Raw genomic sequence first — 21027 nt, 5'->3', positions numbered from 1 at the left:
TCCCCTGTGCCGGCACTGGCTGAGCAGTCCTGCATTTTATTCTGGGCAGGGCCAGCGTCTAGGGGGGGTTAAAAGAAGGGGAGGTGGGGGGATGGGGGCCACTTTGCTCATTGCAATTTCAAACAAATGAGAAAGTTTGCACCAAGAGCAGACCCCTCTCTGTAGTCTCCACTCAGAGAAGTGTACTCTGTGAGAAACAAGTATCGTTGCACTTTCGTGGTCACAGACACCTGGAAAAACTTAGAGAACCTCTGTTCCATCCTATGACCTCTGCTGTCTTTCCGCAATGCGAAGCATTTTGTAGCAAATCAGCTCCATTACTGTCTTGCACCAGACCAGCTAGGAGGCAGCTTTTTTCACACCTTCCTGCTCGTTTCTTCTCCTCGGGCACATGGGACAAATTAGGGGAAGGCTTTGCTTTTCTTGAATGGCTTCTGGTTTAAATCATCAAGCAGTCAGAGACACCAAGCCTGTTGCAGGTTGAAGAAGTGTTGGCAGAGCTATTCCAGAGGATGCTGAGAGACTTTTTGATCACCTGTGTTAATATTTCAATGAAACACCCTCTCTGATCTTTACCATTTAATTTAGGTGAGCAGGATGGAAATGAGTAACACATTTTTTTGCGACTTCCCACACTCTTGTCTGTCTTTTTACAAGCTGTGTAAGGATCCTGATTAGGTAGAGGCAGTAATGGACAGCCAGTCTGTTTAATGACGTTAACTCTTATGTTATCTTTCTAAAAAGAAAAGAACAAAATAACCTTTAAGTTAAAAAAAAGTTTGGTTTCCGATTTCATTTGAAACACAGCTCTGTTGCTTATAGTTATCAGACAAGACAAGAAAAGGAAAACTACACATGTAAATTTTTCTCATGTAATAAAACAGCAGAAGAGATGCAAAAAATCTACAATCAGCTTTGCGAAGCTCAAAGCTTTTTTCTGTAATAGGAGGCTTGTTTCAATTACAAGCACCACCTTTGGGCCCCATTTATTCAGCACTGGAAGTGTTTTTGAGAACTCTCATGCTCATCAAGTTTGACAGCAGCTTTACATTCTTTGAGCCTTTAAAACCACTTCCGCAGACCTGTTGCTGTCCATTGTACACTGCATTTAAACTTTTATCATCCATAATGAAAAAAAAAAAACAGTCCAAAGAAAGAGCCCAGAGACTTGTCTTCTCACATATGTACCTTTCTTCTTCATCATTCATCATTAAGTTTCTTTTACAACTTATAATTGTTTACCCTTGATGAAAGTGCAGTTTAAACATGTTTTTCCTCTCACAGATGTCATCACACTTAATTGCTTCAGATCATTGAACAAATGTTAATATTTAATTAATCTAACTTGAGTAAAAAAGGAATTTTTAAAATGATTTCATGATGATTTCATTCATTAATGTGTGAATGTCAATCTGGCCTCCACTTATTTCATTAATCCCCCTCCACTTATTTCATTAATTGACTTTAACCTGCCATATATTTTGTAAAGCTGTTCAATTGAACCTGTCTGACAACACTAAGAAAGCTGGACAACCTTAAAAAGCTAAACATCATTAACCTGGCCATTGATAACGTCTAGCGCTCTAGTTCTGCACATTATCAATCTGGGACTGCTACATTGGAATACATTTGGAGAAAGGAGGGAATTTCAACAGAACTCTACAAATTGATTGGGAAAAGCCTCACCTTGTGCCCGCCTACCAAAGATTGGTTTTAGCCAATCACAATATCAAATTGAAACATAAGCAGAAGGCGTTATGAGAAATCACAAGAAGGTAAGCTAGTCAAATCACTTCTTGCTCTTCTACTGTCGACAAACAAATCGTGGATTCTTACAAAACAGATGTGATAGCAGAAGCTACGCATGCATGCTCCTGCACTACCATGTTCATGTTGGTTTGGCTGTGGGCTCAACCGCTCATGCTTTTGTCACACTGGTATGTCCCGCCTTAAACCTCAGTACTGCAACGTGATTGGCCCGAACCGTTTTTGGTTCGGAGTCAGACACAAACATTTGAAGCCAGAGCAGTACAAGATGGATTCTCATGTGTTTGTGAACACACAAATACCGCAGAATTCATCTTGCAAGCAAGTTTAAAACATCATGTCCCGATAAAAAGAAATAAAAAAATAGACGAGAACCCAAACACGTGACATCTGCCAGTCTCCAAAGGGACGCATTAAGCCATTTCTAAGGCTCTGGGGCAAACTATTGTGAGCCACTATCCACAAATATACAAAATCTGGAAAAATGGTGAACATTGCCAGGAGTGACAAGCCTACCAAAATTACTTAAACAGCATATCAAACACCAATCCAGGTCACAAAAGACATCAGAGCAACATCTAAAGCACTGGGGGCTTCACTTGTATCAGTGTTCATGAATCAACAAGTAAGAGACTAAGCAAAAATTGGAGCATTAAGGTCCAACAACCCCACTGCTGACCATAAAGAACACAAAGGCTAGTCTCACATTTACCAGAAAACATCAGGCAAGAAGCAAACAGAATTCCAGAAAAGGAACACATATGCTGACAGCTAAACATGGTGGTGGGAGTGGAATGGTCTGCGGATGCTTTGCTGCCTTAGTTCCTGGGCGACTTGCTGCTCGCTACTAGAAAATCCTGAAGAAGTATATCCAGATATTAGGTAATGTCCTTAAGCGCAAGCATAAAGTAGTGTGTGATGCAGCCTTTAACGGCTGATTATACCCTAACTATTTTGGTTTTGAATGAGACCCTTCTCCTGATCATCACAGGCCAGTTGACAAACGTCTTTCCTAACCCCAAAAATTTTAAAAGGGCCCAGGCCAAAAAAACAAAAAGACTTGCTAAATGTGTTTCCAGGCCATCAGTGAAGTTAACTATTCCAACTGAAAGTAGTATTCTGTGTTTTAAAGCAGAACACATTTGACACACACACACACACACACACACGATATAGATATAGATATATTTTATACATTGTATATATATATATATATATATATATATATATATATATATATATTGCCACATTTACAGTAGGTAAAACGGGAATATCTGACGCCATAACATGACGATGCCCCCACCCCGCCTAGAGTTACAGTATTTTGTAAAAGAAAAGAAAACGTATCAAGCCAAATGAGGTATAAAATTACCTGTCACACCCTTCATGCTTTGTTTCTGAAAAGAGTTGTATTCAGAAAAAAACAAAAACACATCAAACGACACAAAGAGCGACAGAATAAACTGAGAGGCAAATGCCGCTGAGGAAGACCCAGTGGTTCCATCTTTGATAAAACTTTCATGTAATTGAAATCAGGCAGTCCTTCCATGTACTGAGAATCTCTTAAAAAGCTGGAGAGCTTTCTGAGGTCACCAACAAAGCTTGGGCCTCATGCGAATGTCAGATGTGGCAGCAGATTGCATTGTGGTGTCTTAGAAGCAAATGTTTGGGCTCTGAGCTCAGTGCCAGAGCACAGGCAAGCATTATGTGTCTATTTTCGCTTAATGTGTTGACAAGCAATATCCTGCTGTTTTACAGGGTTTGATGCTGTAAATAAGAGCCCTTCACTTAATTTCATGGTCAAGGCATGTGGTAGTTAACATATATATATATATATATATATATATATATATATATATATATATATATATCTTGTCAAGTTCACATCATGTTTGGTGCAAATTTATAATATGTAATAAAATTGATGTCATAATTTGATTCCTTGTTTTATAACTTACAAGGAAATACTTTTTATTGAAGGTAATGAAAATCATGTCTCAGAGCTTGGGGGTGGTTGTGGTTTTTTTAAGATTAAATCATCTTTGAGACTAATGAACATCAGGCTATGTGACATCAGACTAAGAAACTTGGTCACAAGATCATGTTTGATACATTAAGATTCTACAATGATAACCTTACCAAAGTCTGCACTGTAATGTGTAGCTGCAAAATGTTGCATATTATGTAGTGCAGTGTAACCATGTTTCTTCTTATAGCATGTTGATGTTACAAAATTATGGTTGTAGACACGCCCGCTGACAGGGGGACAAACGGGTCCACTGTCCCAGACCCAGGACAGAGGGGGGGCACAAAACTGACACTCTGACCATTAAAATACAGGCAAAAGTAATTTTTCAGAAAATATTGATGTGAAAAGTATTTAATATTAGAGTAACTAAATATATATACATACACATCCAAGATAACATCATCGGGCTAATCATGATCCAGCTAATTGGGTTCTTTGAACACACCTGTTGTTTATGATTAGTATGGCTGGATTGAGTTATCTGAGATAACTGCGCATTCATGCGTTGCTTTAAAAAGAGGAAATGTATCGATAGCAGAAACAATGATCAGCAACACTGCTATTGGCTGTTCAGCATGGCCAAAGAATGCCCACAGTTTTTCTCCCAAGCAGAACAAGAGCTTTTAATGGAAGGTTATGCTGAATTTGAGTCATTAATTAAAACGACAGGTAACACCTCAAAGTCTGCTAAAGCCAGGAGAGAGGGCTGGCAAAAAGTAGCAGACAAATTAAATGCATAAGTGCTGTCCATGGTAGATGTTTCTATCACTTTATACAGTATGTATTTTTGCATTTTAATAATTTCATATTTACTTTGTTCTTTTATATCAGAGCCTCCACAGGACCCACTAGAAAATGGGGACAAGTAAAAGTGAAATACAAGAATATTCTACAAAATGGTAACCTTTAATTATTATACTTTATTTTAAAAAGCCACTTGTTATGGTAACAGATCCAATATCGGTGTCATTCCTTAGACACTAGAAGTAAAGGACAAGTTTTTCTAATACAATATACAGCTAGACAGGAAGCAAGCCTTTCAAAGTAAAACTAAACTTCACAATAAAATGGCCTGAACAAATCTTCTTACTGAATATGATAAAAATATCATAATATAAAAAAGCAAACCATCATACAAATAACTTAAATATTTTCTATTTATGGCTCTAACACCACCTTTTCCTCTTTAAAAATCACTGTTAAATGATGTGTTTGTCTGTTTATAACAGCCACCAAGAAAAATCTCTTTACAATTACACTGTCACGCTACGCTAAAGGATTCTGTCTATTGAGCAATACGCGATTAATTTGAAAAGCTCTGAAATTATTCTTGCACCTTCCACAACAGGTTGCTGTCGTAAAAATGGACATGGCTACGACAGACTTCCCTATCTCCTCCGCTTATAAAGCTGCGATCTAATCCTGTTTACATGAAATAAACCTGCTCGCGAGCAGGCTTAAGCTTGCGCACATGTTGCTATGACAACAAGTGCAGGATGTCTTTCGAAGAACCAAACGATCCAAGATCATGCCAAATCGTCAACAGTCAAATCCAGCTAACTGAGTAAGCGACGTACGAAGAACGGGCCCCAGGTCTAGGAACGGAAATGCAGAGAAATGATGCCAATCCAGAGCCAGGTAAGAAGCAATGCTTTTATCAATGTACATTTAAAGTATAGCATCCGCTGGCTAGTGTAGGGGGGGGGGGCACCTTTTCTTTTACAGAAACACTTAAGCTTAGCGCCAAAAGAGCAGAAAGCAGAGAGAGGGCAGAGGTCCAGGTGCAGTCTGAAAGACAGAGCGGAGCAGGAGAGCCAGCTGAGGCAGGGAGCGGGAGCTGGGGGGGGGGGGGGGGGGGGGCGGGGGGGGGGGGGGGGCGTGTGTTTGAGAAGGAGACAGAGAGAGCCATCCCTAGCAATAACAGAGAAAGTGCAGGTGGAGAGGCTTACTGCCCGATCGGATAGTCTGAGCATAGTCGCTCAGAGACAGAACACAGCGTTAATTTCAATGATCCCGCGTTATGGCCAACAAAACCGACTGATTCTGATCGAATGAATGTTGTGCGTTTAATGCCAAAAAGGAAGCCTTTCTCAGAGATGGCAAATGAACTGCCAGCAGATTCAGAGGGTAGAGAATTCCCAAAGTATCTAACATATTTTACCTCCTGCAATGGAAGGGAAAAATTGTTAGGGACTGGCTAATATACAGCATGTCCAAAAAGGCACACGCACGTGTGTGTGTGTGTGTGTGGTGTGGTGACGGCAGGTGTGGAGGGGGGGGCCAAAAAGACTGTGTTGTCCCAGGCCCTAGCAAAGCTGTCAGCTGGCCTGGTTGTAGATATAATCTCATTGCAAAAAGGTCATGCTGCATTTTATTTTATTTTTTTCACAGTTGTATAACATATTGCCTTATCCACACAAGAATTTCTCAGTAGATCAAAACTTTTGTTGGGTACTGTCCAAAACTACTCATTAAACACAGAAATATATAATGATTGATTTGTTCAACTAAGATGTGGTTTTATTGTAAATTGGAGTCATGTATGGTAAGTTCAATTATTGTCTGTAATTCTTTAATTAAACTTCTAATGCTAAAACTTCCCATTTGAATAGAACCTCAAAGATTGTTGTAGATCTATGTTAGAATCGTAGCTTGTATATCACAGACCTTCCATTTCCCGTTTAACATTTTGCAGATGACATTGTTGAAAATAAACGCTATTAAGTTGACATATGCACTGGCATGAATATGTCTCGATTTGAACCCTCTGGTTGAGTTTTTTTCTCTTAAAAGTGAAAGAACAGAAATATTTAAAATATTTGCACTTTCAAATGTTTTCAAATGTTTGAAATGTCCTTGCCAAAAATTGGTTTATAATAGTAACTTTAGGAAAATTGTAGAATAGGGCTGGACGATATAGACAAAAAAGCTTATCGATAAACAAAAATGCATATTGATCGATATCGATAATTATTTAAAATATTTAAAACCGTATTTTATGTGCAGCTCTGCCTGGACATTTTATGATATTGCTAAATGATTTAATTGTAATAAAAAACACAAACACAGAACTCCAATTAAATCTTTATTTAACCAACTTTTCTAACCATAACATTTTTTTTTAAAGAGAAATAACTTAAGAGACCTGAGTTATGTTATTAAACATGCCGCTTGGACGCTTTTTCATTTTATCACAAAGACGGGAGCCCAGTTTAGCTGCTGTACCTGCTTTGTTTTGGAAGAACTTCCAGAAGATTCCTACAAAGACGCGGAGCGGCGGCGGGGCTGACACAGCTCGCGCTGCTGCGGGTGTGAGCGGCTTACGTGATGAAACACGTTGGTTGCGTTACCAGACTTTGTTTTTACCGGTTCCTTGCAAGTTTTACAAATCACTGTAGTTTATTTCTGTTAGACTGGTGAACTAGTAAAACCCCGTTTTGGGACTGTTTCCTCCGCCGCTCCTTACTGCGACATATTCACATCCTCTGTGTTGTGGTTTGAGAGGGCGGCGCTTTGTGACGGCGTGCCTGGGTCCGCGAGTACGATTGGTCGAGCGTAAGTAGTGACTGTAGCATCAACTAATATGATAGGCTGAAAGGAAGGAAGGAAAACTGTCTCTATCAAACTTTTATCGACTCTTTTTTTTCCTATCGCGCCACACGTCTATCGATCAATATATATTGTTATTGAATTATCGTCCAGCCCTATTGTAGAATACACGTCAACTGACACTATATTACCTATTCTATCATGCATTAACACAATGAAACAGCCATTCAGCATCTTAGAGTATTTACCCATCCAGATGAGGTTAAGATTGCTTACCACATGTCAAACTGAGAATCAGAAAGGGGAAGAAATCCAGTTTAAGAGCACAACCATATCTCAAGGTTTAAAGAGACTGTTCTGAAAAAAGTGAAAAATATGAAATGAGTGGTAGTTATGTGCTACAAAAGTGCCCTGTTGATATTAGAGGGCAGATTGGATTGATACTATATAGAATTCAACAGTAGCTCAATTAATCCCTCACTACAACTGAGGTTTTCAGAGTACCCTCACTAAAACAAAAACATGCTGAACTTCAAAGCAGATGGGCTACAGCAGCAGAAGGTGTCAGTGCTTCTGTTTGCTAAGAACAAAAACCTAGACAGCAATTTGCTCCGGTTCACCAAAAACACACAGGAGCAGAAAAACAATGCTTGGTCTAATCAGTCTTAATTTCAGTTGCAACATTCAGACAGCAGGCCCACAATTGGAATAAACAGAAAAAATAATGGGTTAATTTTGCCTTGTATCAATGGCTTAGTCTGGTGATAATCAAAATGTGTGGATGTTACTTTGGACCTATTAATACCTACTCGCCATCGTTTAAATGCCACAACCAATGGTAACTTGTGATATCCACATCTTTATGACCACAGTGTACCTGTCATCTGATGGCCAAATGCAGCAGGATAATCAACCATGCTACAAAAAACTTAAGTCACCTTAAGTTGATTTCCTAAACCCGAAAATGGGTTTACTGTCATCTACTGACCCTAACAGTCAACAAATCTCACTCCAATAGAGCACCTTTGGATTATGGTGGAAGAGACGATTTGTGTTATTGATGCGCTGCCGAAATTAAAATAAAAAAATCTACTAAATACCTTTTAGACACTTCAGTAAAACTATGCCCCAAAGAATTATGGGAGTTCTGCAGGCAAAAAAGGTGAAACTATCATATAATTTTAAGACTGGTGAAACTATCATAAGAAATCTTGAGTCTTTATCCTTGTAAATTTTGCTATTATTATTTTTGTATTGAATACAACTTCCAAATTCCCTGGTATACATTTGAAATGTTAGCCCATTTTGTCCAAGTTGGCCTTTGTTCAAGAGGGGAAGGGGCAACAAGAGAGTAGCTAAAAGCCTAAATTAGCCCACAACTGAACAGTTTGAAACAACTGGAACTAAAGCAAACAAGGCTGGACGAGAAAACATTTATTTTGCTGCAGTGACGAAAGGAGCTGAATTTTTTTTTTTTCACAAAATATCACTGTCAAAGAATTGCAACAAGAGTGTCATTTTGGGGTGACCAAGTCTCCTTAACAAGAGTTTAAGAGTTTTTAACACATCTTTACCAGAGATGCAAATAATTGGATTGAATTGAATGATTATTGATTCTTAATTACGTATAACTGTCCAAAACACATAATATAAAGCAGGGTCGAGCTTAATTTGGCAGAGACTGGTCTTATATCAGGAAAAAACAACATGCAATCAATAGTTTTTTAGTCAAGTCCGGTTAATTAGCCAACTGTTTAAATTTTGAGTCAACTGAAGATTTAATTGAATATGATGAATCTGTATGCAGGGAGTTTTGTTGAGCTTTGTCACTGTGTACTGATTTGTGTTGACCTGTGCAGTGTGGGTGTGCCGTGAACAGAGAAAGACACGCTGAGAGCCAGGCACCCAGAGAGGATGTTCTCGAGTCGAGGAACCTAATCTTTCTCAGCAGGGATCGAAGCAGCTCTGTAAGTACCTGAATGGAGATAATATCTCTATAATGAGGCTGTTTTGTACCATCAAAGTCTTCAAAAGGATCTGAAACCTGACCTCTTTCCTTGCTCGGACAATCCCTTGGTAAAAGCTCCCTATTATTAATTGTTTTCTCTTCCTGCTAAATGCTTGTCTTACTTTTTATCTCACTGCGTTTTTTTTTTTTAACTCTGTACCCTTGGCCTAGTACCTTTAAATGAAGCTACTTAGAATTCACCTGTTTTTACCCAAAGAAGGTTCCTTTTTAGATAAAGGTTTATCCACATACATGGTTAAAGGCAAATACCTATGTAGTTACTGTTCTAAGGAGACACCTAAGTAATATCATTCAAAGACAGTCAAATTAATGATTGTTCAGTTAATGTGTGAAGATTAAAAGTGCCAGTTTGATTGGTTCAGACCAAAGCACCAGTGTGATAGATATCTCTTAGTTGTGGTTGGCTGATGAACAACCGGATGCAGTTGAAGGAACTGACCAAAAGACCGTAACTTGGATCTACTGATGAGATTTGCATGTCCTGCTTCATGACCATTGTCCATTGTCAGCAACTTTGTGATACATGAATTATCTTTCTGATCCTATAAAGGACTTTTGAGAGATGTACAGCAGCTTTTTTTTTGCTAGATAACAAGCAAAGGTCCAAGCATCTGATATAAATGTATCATAAACATTTAACACCTGTGTGTACAGATAATCTAGTCTATAAAAAGAACAATGAAGCAGATACAGACAGGGAAGGATGTTCGGGGGAACTGTTTGAAAACGCTGACTTGGCATTGCAAATAAAGGCAGTATTGTTCAAAGCAGTTACAGTGGCTGCCCTTTGATTGGTCCTTGCATCATCATCATCTGCAGAATATAGGAATAAAGCATTTTACATCACTCACTAAATAAAGCCATTATAATATGCTAATCTGGGTAAGTGAAGTAGCATTCTAAATTTGATCTATATTGCCATTTACATTAAATTATGAGAATTAATTTGAATAAATCTAAAAATTATTTTCTAAATAATTATACTTTATGTTTTTTGTTGATCTAAGCTTCATGGAACTTCTAATTAGTAATGTCTGACTTTCTGATAAACTCCCCTATGAATATGACTTGACTCAAGGGCCCATTGTTCTAAGCTACTCTTCAACTGAGTTCAAATAAATGTGATTCAGTTCCTTTAGATATAATACAATTCATTGTCATAATCAATTCTTCAAAACTGGAAAGAAGTCTTTATTTGTCATTGCAATTGTACATTCCAATGAAATTTGTCTTCTGCATTCAACCCCTTTCCTTAGGGAGCGGTGGGTAGCTATTGAAGCGCTCGGGGAGCAATCTGGGGATAAAGGTCTTGCAACCTTCTCAGAGCACCAGTGCACTGCTCTAACCACTGTGTATTCTGGGAGATGTAGAGAAATTTTACAGATAGACGGTCAAAGCTCTCTCTCTATCTCCAAATATTTCACTCTTGTTATAGCAGAAAAACAGGTGCAAAGTGCAAAGTTGCAGGTGCAAAGTGAGGTTGTACAAAATGAAACAAAATTATTATTTCCTATCATAGTACTTAAACTAAATGTTGTAGTGTGAGATTGTGCTACGGCAAAATAATAATTAAATTAAGATAATAATAATAATAATAATATATATATATATATATATATATATATATATATATATATATATATATATATATATATATATATAATTGTATCGATATATATCTATATGTATCTATATCTATATCTATATATATATAATAATTATTTTCATATATATATGTATAGATAGATAGATAGATAGATAGATAGATAGATAGATAGATAGATAGATAGATAGATAGATAGATAGATAGATAGATAGATAGATAGATAGATAGATAGATATTTATATATATAATGGGTTTTTAACAGGGGTAATTTGTCCTTCTCTGTGTGTACACTCAGCAGGTTTGCACACACCAACAAACAGGTGTCAAAATGCATTTAGCTGTGCACAAAACTCACAGAGAAGCATCTCCATCACCTTTTCTTGGCCAGGTGAAACTATTCCAACAACAACCCACTCTCCATCTGTTAAACAAATAGGCAGCCCCTACAAAGGTGTGCAAAAGAATCCCCATGATCAAAGTGTGCGAGAATGGCAGCCTTGTCGTGGCCTGGCCATTATCAGGTCCCATGAAAGCCTGTCTTCTCCTCTTTTGTTGGTCGGGGCATTGACAGCCACTCACCCGGCAATGACTGTCACACTGGCGCAAAGAGCCAGCCGCCGACAGGGGCCGACCACATCAAACGAGGCTGTCAAGGGGCCCTGCTTGTGAACTGTGGCAACAAACACCTCCTGATCCTCACCTTCAGCTCAGCAGCAGACACCCACTGCTGTGCTCCCAGCCACTGCCTCCGCTGAGAAAAGATGTACTGTTCCGACCTCATTTCCTTCACTACAGCCCCCCCCTCCCCGCTACCACCACCTTCCCTTGTCTCTCCCTCTCCCTGTCAAGTAGTGATACTCCTGTCTGCGGAGACACAAAGGCCCACTAAAGTGTGCTTTATGGGTGCATGTGAAGGGCTGGCTGGCGCTGCTGGGGGTCAGAAAGTGTTCAGGATGTGAAGAATATTTCTTCTGTTTTACTTTCAATTTGAACCAGAGTCACACTTGATTTGAACTTTATTGGGTTTAAACTTCAAAAGTCAGAGGGAGAAAGGAGACAATATGTTTCAAAAGGCTGTGACGAGTACTTTTTTCTTGGATAACCTTCAGCCTTTGTTAACTCTGTGCTGGGACATTACATTTTGCATAAAGTTATTTCTGTAATTGAGGTAAATGAATTATGTCCCTGTCTTCGGGAAAAGGCAAAATACATTGTTATCTTCTTCTAACTGAAAGGCATTTAAAAAACCATTATATGTCAATTACAACCAAATTGTTCAGATAAAAAAAATGCATTTATGGCTTCTATAACCAAAAGTAGTCATGGTATTTTCTTTAACATCTGTGAGTTCCAGTCTTGGGGTCAGAATCCCAATTTGGGGGTGGCAAGTGAACAAGTAAGGGGTCTTGAGGTGCTCTTCAAATATTCCATTAAATAATAAATTAACATTATTTTAAAGCATATTTGTACTATAATAAAAATGAGGGATGAAATACACTATATAATCAATACTACTGCTTTACACAAGCAAGTGAACATATTTGATGTGTAAAATATGTCTTGTATTGTCATCATTTGATGAGAACAAATTAAAACAAGTAACTTGATTTGTCATATTATTGTGAGGCATTCCTCCTCTGCCGACCACCGGTTTAATTAACTGTGTGGAGACTGCCACCTGTAGGACAAACACATTTATTTTTTTTATTGAAAGTGATGAGTGTGCACATATGAGAGCAAAAAAGAAGGATTAATGATGATTTAATACATTCTGTTTGGATTTTATAATTTGAATAATAAATTTTAAAAAATATTGACATGCGCTGAATAAAGCATTACCGTTTGTAGTGATTAGTCTGTGGTGGGGTCTCTTCAGTGGCTGATTGGGTCTGAGGATAATGGATGTGTCTTTGAGCCTCTCTGCATTCTTGTTGCAGAGCATATTGCCTGTCCTGGGATTGATTGTTTTAGGGGTGGGCAGCTACTGCAGGAGGTGGTGAAACTCATCTAACTCAGAGTGCCTCTGATTTATCTGGTGAATCCAGACACGACAAAGATTATATTACAGTGTTCAGTAGATAAAGCCAAGGATTTCACCTGCAATTTTCCAGAGAGTCCAGCAGAGGAAAAAATACAGAGTAGCTTCTCCCCATGGGATTCACTTTGCCAGACGCACCGTCAGAGCGTCAAGGCTCTAGACAACGCGTTGGAGTTGTATGTGCACAAATGTCCAAGTTGAGGCGTTGGACGTCTTTCCGACGCTAAAAATGCATTTTGTCTGAACGTAAAAGGGGCGAATTGTGGTCGCTTTGGCTTGCAGCATTAGAACATCCTACAAATAAAATTTAGACAGACTTTACTGTTGTTCAACTGCACATTCACAATGTACATTTGAGCAATATTTTTTTTTTTTGCAAGGCTCCGAGTAAAAACAGAAGACAAAAGAGAAACATTATAAATCTGTGTCATTTTTAAAGAAATGCAGCGGCGAAAAGAAGAAACAATAAAGAAAGACAGTTTGTATGTACCAAAAGGTTATGTACATAAGACAATATTTTTTGTGTCTCACCTGCACGTCCACAAACACTGAAGAATGAACTGCTCAAAACCATGTCTTGACTTACAAAACCATAACTTATAAAGAGGAAATCACTCAGACAAACTGATAAAAACAGAAAAAGAAACAGCGAACCAAATAACACACAAAATAAATACAGGTTAAAACTCTCGTACCCTCCCATAGTTTTAAACAACAACAAAAAAGGACCATGAAGTATTTGCTGTAATTTCCCATCTAGAAATAATTTAATTAGCGGCCCTCGAGTGGCTGCTCGATGTCATCTGAGCTCCGCTCGTCAGGCCTGACAAAGCGGACATCGTCTTCTCTGCTCCCGATTAGCTGAGTCTATTCTAAGATGGCTGCGTAGTGCTCTTGGAGTAACGCGGCTGTTGCATGTCAACATGTCTTTGCTCAGAGTTTGCTCCTTGGCCAAATGCGTCGGTCGGCGCAGTTTAGCGGACGTTCGCAGGTGTTTTGCGGAACGCTGCCAGCTGTGTGTCTCGGCGAGGAGCGGCGCAGCCGGACGGATATCAGGTGAGCCGCAGCAAGGGAACTCTGTTACTGATGGGCACCAGTGGACCTCCGGCGCAAACTTTACTTTGTACAGTCGAGGCTTGTTGTCTTTAAAAGTGTTTCAGGCTTTAACGACACGTCTACGCAGGTTGTTGTTTAGAATGTTAATTATTCGCCCTCGAGCGAATTAGCTTCGTTAGCTTCCTGGTTGGCAAGTGAGACTCTTGGAGTCCACACTCCCTCCTTGATGGGAGATCAAAGAGATAATTCCCCCCTGCTGCTGGAAAGTGACAGCTACCTCCACTGTTGTAGCCTTTGCCCACTAAAACGTCGATGGTTTGAAGACTCGTGTCTCTTCGCCCTTGAGCAAGACACTGAAGTCCCAGATGTTCCTCATGTTTACATCACCACGAGGCTTTCTCATTTGTCTGTAGCTGATGTTTTGAGTTTACACGTCAACACATACAGCTCACCAGAGCATCTAAAGACGTCTACATAGCGTTTGATGGCTTCCTGTTTCTTTGGACTGTGAACGTGACGATGGTCCTCCTCTACAAAATGGGAAAGACTGTTAGGGCAGATGTGTGTTGATCAACACAAATGAGGAAATGGCTTAAAGCACAGGTGTCAAACTCAAGGCCCGTGGGCCGAATCCGGCCCGTCAAGGTAAATAATCCGGCCCTCAAGAGCCAAAAAAAAAAAGGCATCATGTCATAAAGTAGAGGCATATATCCTTTTTAAAGTGTATAAAGTGGCTAAATCTGTGCCTCCTGTAAGTGTAACTCACCCCAATATCAACTTTTTTTGCAGATAAACTGTATAAACTGGGCCTAAGGTTGCTACTTTTATGTTACTGTGCATTTTTTATACTTCTATGTGAACTGGAATGTAATTATGAAATGAAAAGTATCGTCTATACACGTGCAACCGGCCCTTTTAATGACTTCATGACGCCAAAGTGGCCCTATATAGAAATGAGTTTGACACCTCTGGCTTAAAGGCAGTTACTCGTTATAAAGGGCTTGTTTCTACAGTCAACACAAAGATTAATAGGTTTAAAAACAATTCAGGTTCTGTCAAACAAGGCCTAACCAGGACCCAGGTTTACATGTCAGGAGGATGGCGTGGAACGGGGAACATATCTGATACACAAAGCTGATGGTCGGTGTTAGGTCTAAATACCTAAAACATCATACAACACGGGGAAAGAAAGGCACAAAGACAATTAGTTTGGTTTGGCTCGCGAGGAGTGTAGGAAGAGACCGTACAGTTACAATCTCCAACCCACTCTGCCGGTCTCAGCGTTCTCCTCGGTTTTATTAAGTTTGGGGCGTTTCCCTAGTTACAGTACTGAGGCTGTACTGAAGGGTGGGGGAACAGATAGTTACAGCCTCAGTTGCCAACAAAGATACACAGCTGAGCAATCACGTCCAGTCAGCACATAATCTTGTAGCTGAGCCTTCTTGTTTCAGGATGGGAAGAAACAGAGTGTCTTCTGTTTCTTCGTATAGACATGATTAAGCTATCATGTGAGTAATATGATTATATCAGAAGCTTACATTACTACATCATAACAAGATAAATCGGTTAATGAAGTATAAACATTAATCCCAACAGTCGGTAAACTCGGCAACCCCCAAGTCTTTCGTGCTCGTCACTGATTAGGTTTGTTGGACTTTAAAAAAAAAAAAAAAAAAAAAAACAACACAGCATGGCCTTTGTCAGACGCTCTGTCCAAATTTTACTGACCGTAAAGCTGCACAATAGTCATGGCGGTTTCAATTTGTGCAATATTGCAATTGCAAAGGCTGCTCTGTGCAGTAGTGGGGGGACTTTTACATTGCAAGTATCATGCAATCATGCACAAGCTGCCAGTGATATCAGTCGAATGGAATGACATGACGCACATGCCCACAGATTTCTTTCACAGATTTTGCAAAATTAAGGAAAAATTGTGAAGAAAAATAGTGCAAACAGACTTTTCCCAAACATAGGCCGCCCTTATTGAGAGTTAAAAAACAAGCTTTTTGCTCTTGAGACTTAGAAACACGTGTTTATCCCGGCTAATATTTCACAGTAATTATTTCTGCTGTCCTGTTGATGGATAAACATGACATGTGTTTGCTTTTCCAGAAACACCGTTGTACCAACAAAGAAGAAATGTCTCGACTGTATTCCCGAAATCAGACGACACAAAGAAACGTGTACATGAGCAGTCTCAGCTGCTAGATGGTACGTTTTACTTTGACTGCAATTATCATTTCTAAGTCATTCTGAAGCTGTGTCCAAATTGTATTCAGTAAATAAAGCCACGTCCAAATGGTCGAAGGCTCCGACAAATGCATCCTATTTATTCTCAGATTTGAAGGATGGGTTCGGTGCGTCCTTTGTTGCCCGCTCGATTCCACCCTTCATTGTGGGTCGAAGCGTCGATGAAGAAAGAGATTGGCAAAAGCAAATGAAAAAATCATATATTACACTTTCTGTGACACAAAATTAACTTTTAAGAGTTTATTTTTTTTCGCAAAAATGTTCCTTGCCCCCAGCTGATGGCTGACCGGGCAGTCTAGGCTCGCTACACCTGGAGAAACCGCCTGACTCCCAGCACCTGGTTTTCAAACTCATTCACCATTTCACCACTGGGAGGAAGTCAAATACGGATGTATTTGACTTCCATCCAGTGGTGCCATCTACGGTTCATGTTTGGTTAATTTCAGTGTTTCCTTTAATGAGAAAATCGATTTGGCTGAGATTAAAGCTAAGCGTCATAACAGGATAATTAATTTGAATAAATCATTGATTTAGCTTGAATGCCTTATTGGACACTGGCATTTGGAAATGAATAGTTTGCTCGTCTTCAATGCATGCCTGTGGCGACCGCACAGCTGCTGGAGTTCCTGAGGGACTAGATAAACAACAACAAAACAGAGAAAAAGTTTTTAATTATTATTTTCTTTTTACAGCTTAACAGCTTAGTGCCTCACGCTCTCACGGTTGCTAGGTGACCGCTGTTACGCTGAGGTAAGGCCAGGAAGGCTAGGTCGTGTCCAGTTTCACAGTCCCTCACTTTCCGGCCTCCACAACCTCTGTAGGACCCAACCTATGTAGGCTTGGTCCTTCGAAGGATGCAGGCCCTGAATTTGCACACAACTTAAATATTGGAGAATCCTTTCTTAGTGCAGTCTTCTTACACACAATGTAGGTTGTTAGGCAAGCTCTGTTTTTTTAATAAAGAGTTATGAGAGCATGTCATTTTTTTTAAGCTCCATGTTGAAATCTTTTCGTATTCTCATATCATTTTACATTAATGTGACGATTATGTGATGTTTTCTCTTCCCTTTCCTGTTCGTAGTCCTTGAAGCCAGGATCCAGCAACTCCAATCTGACGTCGTTTTAGACGTCCAGCATGCAAAAGTGCAGTTTATTAAAGCTCCTTCGTTTGGAGGAGGCGTTTCCTCTGGAAGAACTCCCAAAGGATCTACTAAGGACAAAAGCGATGTTTCTAAATCGGGACAGACCGTTACAAAGGGGGCCTCTAAGTCTCAGCCAAGTCGCTGGATGGAAAAATTATCACAGGAGAAGAAAAATAAACTCAAAAAGCAGCAGCACCTCGAGCAAAAAATGCAGAGGATCGTCAAAGAGAAGCCATTGGGACAATCTAAAGGTAGCAAAAGTAGCTTAATGGCCACTGGTACGTCGCATAAAATTATATCTTCTGCTGCAAAGAAGAGCAAAGCTGACATGAAGTTGTCAGATAAAATTTATGCAGCAGCTTCCTCAACAACAGCAGTAGCTGCTGCTACCTCAGCGAAAGCAGCTGTGGCCCCTAAAGCACCTAAACCGAAACAGAAAGACTCGAAAAGTAAGGTTTCTGACAAAAAAGCAGCAAAACGGGCAACAACCGAGGGCAAGGTCAAGGACGAGGACCTTGCTAATGTGGCGGAGCTCAAACAAAGACTCAACCAGCAGGGACAGGATTGGACTTCTTTGAGTACCACGGACAGCCCCCAGGACGGCAGCAAGGGAAGTTTATGTGGGGACATCCAGCTCAGCATCCGCTCCTACCTGGAGGCCTGCGTGTTTGTGGGGGATATTGAGCGCTCGCAAAGTTTCCTACTCAGTCAGCACCGAGTTATGAGTCGACGGAAATATCTTACCACAGATGTTTACAACATTATGATGAGGGTGTGGGCCAAAAGGGTAAGTGCCTACTGGCCGCTATGGATGGTAATATGCTGTTGTTTCTTTTAGATTCGGTCATATTACAACAACAAACTTCAATGAGTTTCATTGGGATTTTATGTGATGAGGCTTACACAAACCATAAATGTCGAGTGGAAGAAAAACAAATCTCAGTCTGAAATTGGACTTTGGCCTGGCTAAGTCATTCCGTTGTAGCTCTGGCTGCATGTTTGGGGATTATTGTCCTGAAAGGTGAAACTCCACCTAGGTCTCAAGTTTTCAGTCGCCTCTAACATGTTTTCTCCCAAGATTGTCCTGTTTTTGGCTCCATCCATCTTCCCACAGCATGATGAGTCCACCACCATGCTTTCTTTTTGCATGATGTATTATGATTGGTAATTCTACTTTACAATTATGCAAAAATTTGTGTTGGTCTAGCATAAAATCCCGATGAATTGCACTACAGTTTCTAGTTGTAAAAAAATCAGAAATGGTTACAGGGTCATAAAAACCTTTACAAACGTATTACAGTTGTTAATCTTGTCACATGCAGATTGACACCTTTCATATATTTATGGAAATGTCTCTGCCATCTCTTCTTTGCACTTTATGTACGTCCCTCTGATAATAGATAAAGGTTTATATTGTAGTTTTTGTGATCTTTTGTCTCGGTTCTCTTCTAATCAGGGCATGTTGAATCAGATCGGTCGCATCTTTATCCTGTTGGAAGAAGCTGGTCTGAAGCCAAACGCGGGCTCCTACTCCGCTGCGCTGGAGTGTATGGGTCGTCAACAGAACTGCTCCCCGAAAGTAATTTCGAGGTACGTCTGCAAATGTGCAAATCACCGTACAAACACAGATTACAAATTGATTTAATGATGTTGACATCAACAAAATAAAAGCTGTCTTCGGGTTTGTCAAAGTTGCAATGAACAGTAGTAACAATACCGGATTTTGCCACCAGGGGTCATGCTGGGCTCATTTCTTGCTATATCTGTATGTGTTCTTGTAAAATGCAGTTGCTGTTTGGTGCTCTGCTGTCTCATTGTTAACCTAAACTTTGCATTATTCAAATTAATTGCGCCTGCTTTAATATTGTCTTTTTTTCAGCTTTTTGTACTAAAGGCTGCAACAATGTAAAACCTTCCATTATAAAAAAACTAAAACAAAACCTAGTGATAACTGTGAGTTTACTATCTAGCAGCATATTAAATATTGCCTCCAGCATTCACTACATTGTCATGCAGTGTATACAGATTTTTGTTAATGTGAATACAAAGAAAAGCAACCTTTAATATCGGACAAGTATTCATTTATATTTATCCATTATATTGCAAAGCAGGGGCTGCACAGTGGCGCAGTGGGTAGCGCTGTTGCCTTGCAGCAAGAAGGTCCTGGGTTCAAGTACACCCCTGGGTCTTTCTGCATGGAGTTTGCATGTTCTCCCTGTGCATGCGTGGGTTCTCTCCGGGTACTCCGGCTTCCTCCCACAGACCAAAAACATGACTGTTAGGTTAATTGGCCTCTCCAAATTGTCCTTAGGTGTGAATGGCTGTTTGTCCTGTTTGTCTCTCTGTGTTGCCCTGTGACAGACTGGCGACCTGTACAGGGTGTACCCCGCCTCTCGCCCAGTGAACGCTGGAGATAGGCACCAGCAACCCCTGCGACCCCATGAGGGATAAGCGGTTTGGAAAATGGATGGATGGATTGCAAAGCAGTATAATAACTCTGCCTGACATGTCTGTTAATTATTACATGTATCGACTGTTTTTCTTGACATTTAGCTTAAATAAATCTGCTGGACATGTCCCGTGGCTCTAGTCCATATGACAAAACACACAAAGCAAAATGCTCCTGTATGCATTTTGGATCAGTCTCCATTAATCTGCTGGTCTGCTGGCCAGGCCTCATATTAGATTTGTTTTTTTTGTTTTTTTTTGCTGCATATAAGATTAGTCTGGAGTTATTGTGGCTGCAGGGTGCAGTGGATTTCCTCTTAAATTTATCTCAATGCATATTACAGTATAGACCCTGTTTGTATTATGTCGGGACAGAACTAACAATAGAAACACAATGCGATAAACAATGGGAAAGTATTGGGCATTGATGGGTATGAGCTAGATTAGACTATGGCTTAACTTTTCCTCTTATAGAGAAGTTTTACATAGTTAAAAAGGATTTTGAGGAACCATCTTTTATCTTTCCAGTTTAGTAATGTTTTTTTTCTGCCAGTGTTCTAAAAGTTTGAATATTTTTAGTTAAATCACTTTAAAGTGTCACGCAAGGGGTGTATGAGGATGCTGGGAACCCTTAACAGCTTTTCCAATGTCCAAGAAAAGCAGAAATTAGTGTTAGTTAGTGTAAGCCTGATTGGTACATTTATAATTGATCAAAACCATAGTGTTTTCTTTTTTGCCATTTCCTAAAACGTGTCAAACCTATTTAACTCCTACTAATTTTCTTCCTCAAAAACATCATCTAGCGACATGTACACTTATTGCAGTTTTTGGAGTTTAATAAAAATCAATCTACAAAATAATACCCGTTAATAGAGAAAATATTGTCGTTTAAATTCTGTTGGATTAAAAACTTCTACCCATAACAAGAAGCTAAAGTACATTTATTCCTTTTACGGGATTTAGTCCTAAGGAGAAAAAAAAAAAAATAGGATCATACTTACATCAAATGCGAACAATTGTTAGTGGCTAGGAACAAACAAAGAGTTTTACCTGTCTAATCCTTATTCTCTTTGAATTAAAAAGGGGGAAACAACCATGATAAAGATTAATGTG

The 21027-nt window shown here is 39.5% G+C and overlaps 1 protein-coding gene across 2 annotated transcripts in view; it reads left to right on the top strand.

Annotated features, from left to right (window-relative positions):
* Positions 1-13878: 13878 nt before the first annotated feature.
* polrmt (polymerase (RNA) mitochondrial (DNA directed)) overlaps positions 13879-21027 on the top strand; it is an 84146-nt gene continuing 76997 nt past the window's right edge. The window contains exons 1-4 of one of the 2 annotated variants that reach the window (XM_036141353.1): positions 13879-14074; positions 16187-16285; positions 17406-18253; positions 18923-19056. In XM_036141353.1, coding sequence (XP_035997246.1) covers positions 13942-14074; positions 16187-16285; positions 17406-18253; positions 18923-19056 — 1214 coding nt within the window. In that variant the 5' untranslated portion in view covers positions 13879-13941. The remainder of the gene's footprint in view (positions 14075-16186; positions 16286-17405; positions 18254-18922; positions 19057-21027) is intronic. The other variant, XM_012871662.3, reaches the window with a different exon arrangement.

This window comes from Fundulus heteroclitus, chromosome 9, assembly GCF_011125445.2.
Source record: "Fundulus heteroclitus isolate FHET01 chromosome 9, MU-UCD_Fhet_4.1, whole genome shotgun sequence".
Classification (NCBI taxonomy): domain Eukaryota; kingdom Metazoa; phylum Chordata; class Actinopteri; order Cyprinodontiformes; family Fundulidae; genus Fundulus; species Fundulus heteroclitus.
The sequence above is the reverse complement of the archived record's forward strand: the minus strand, read 5'-3'. Positions and strand labels throughout refer to the sequence as shown.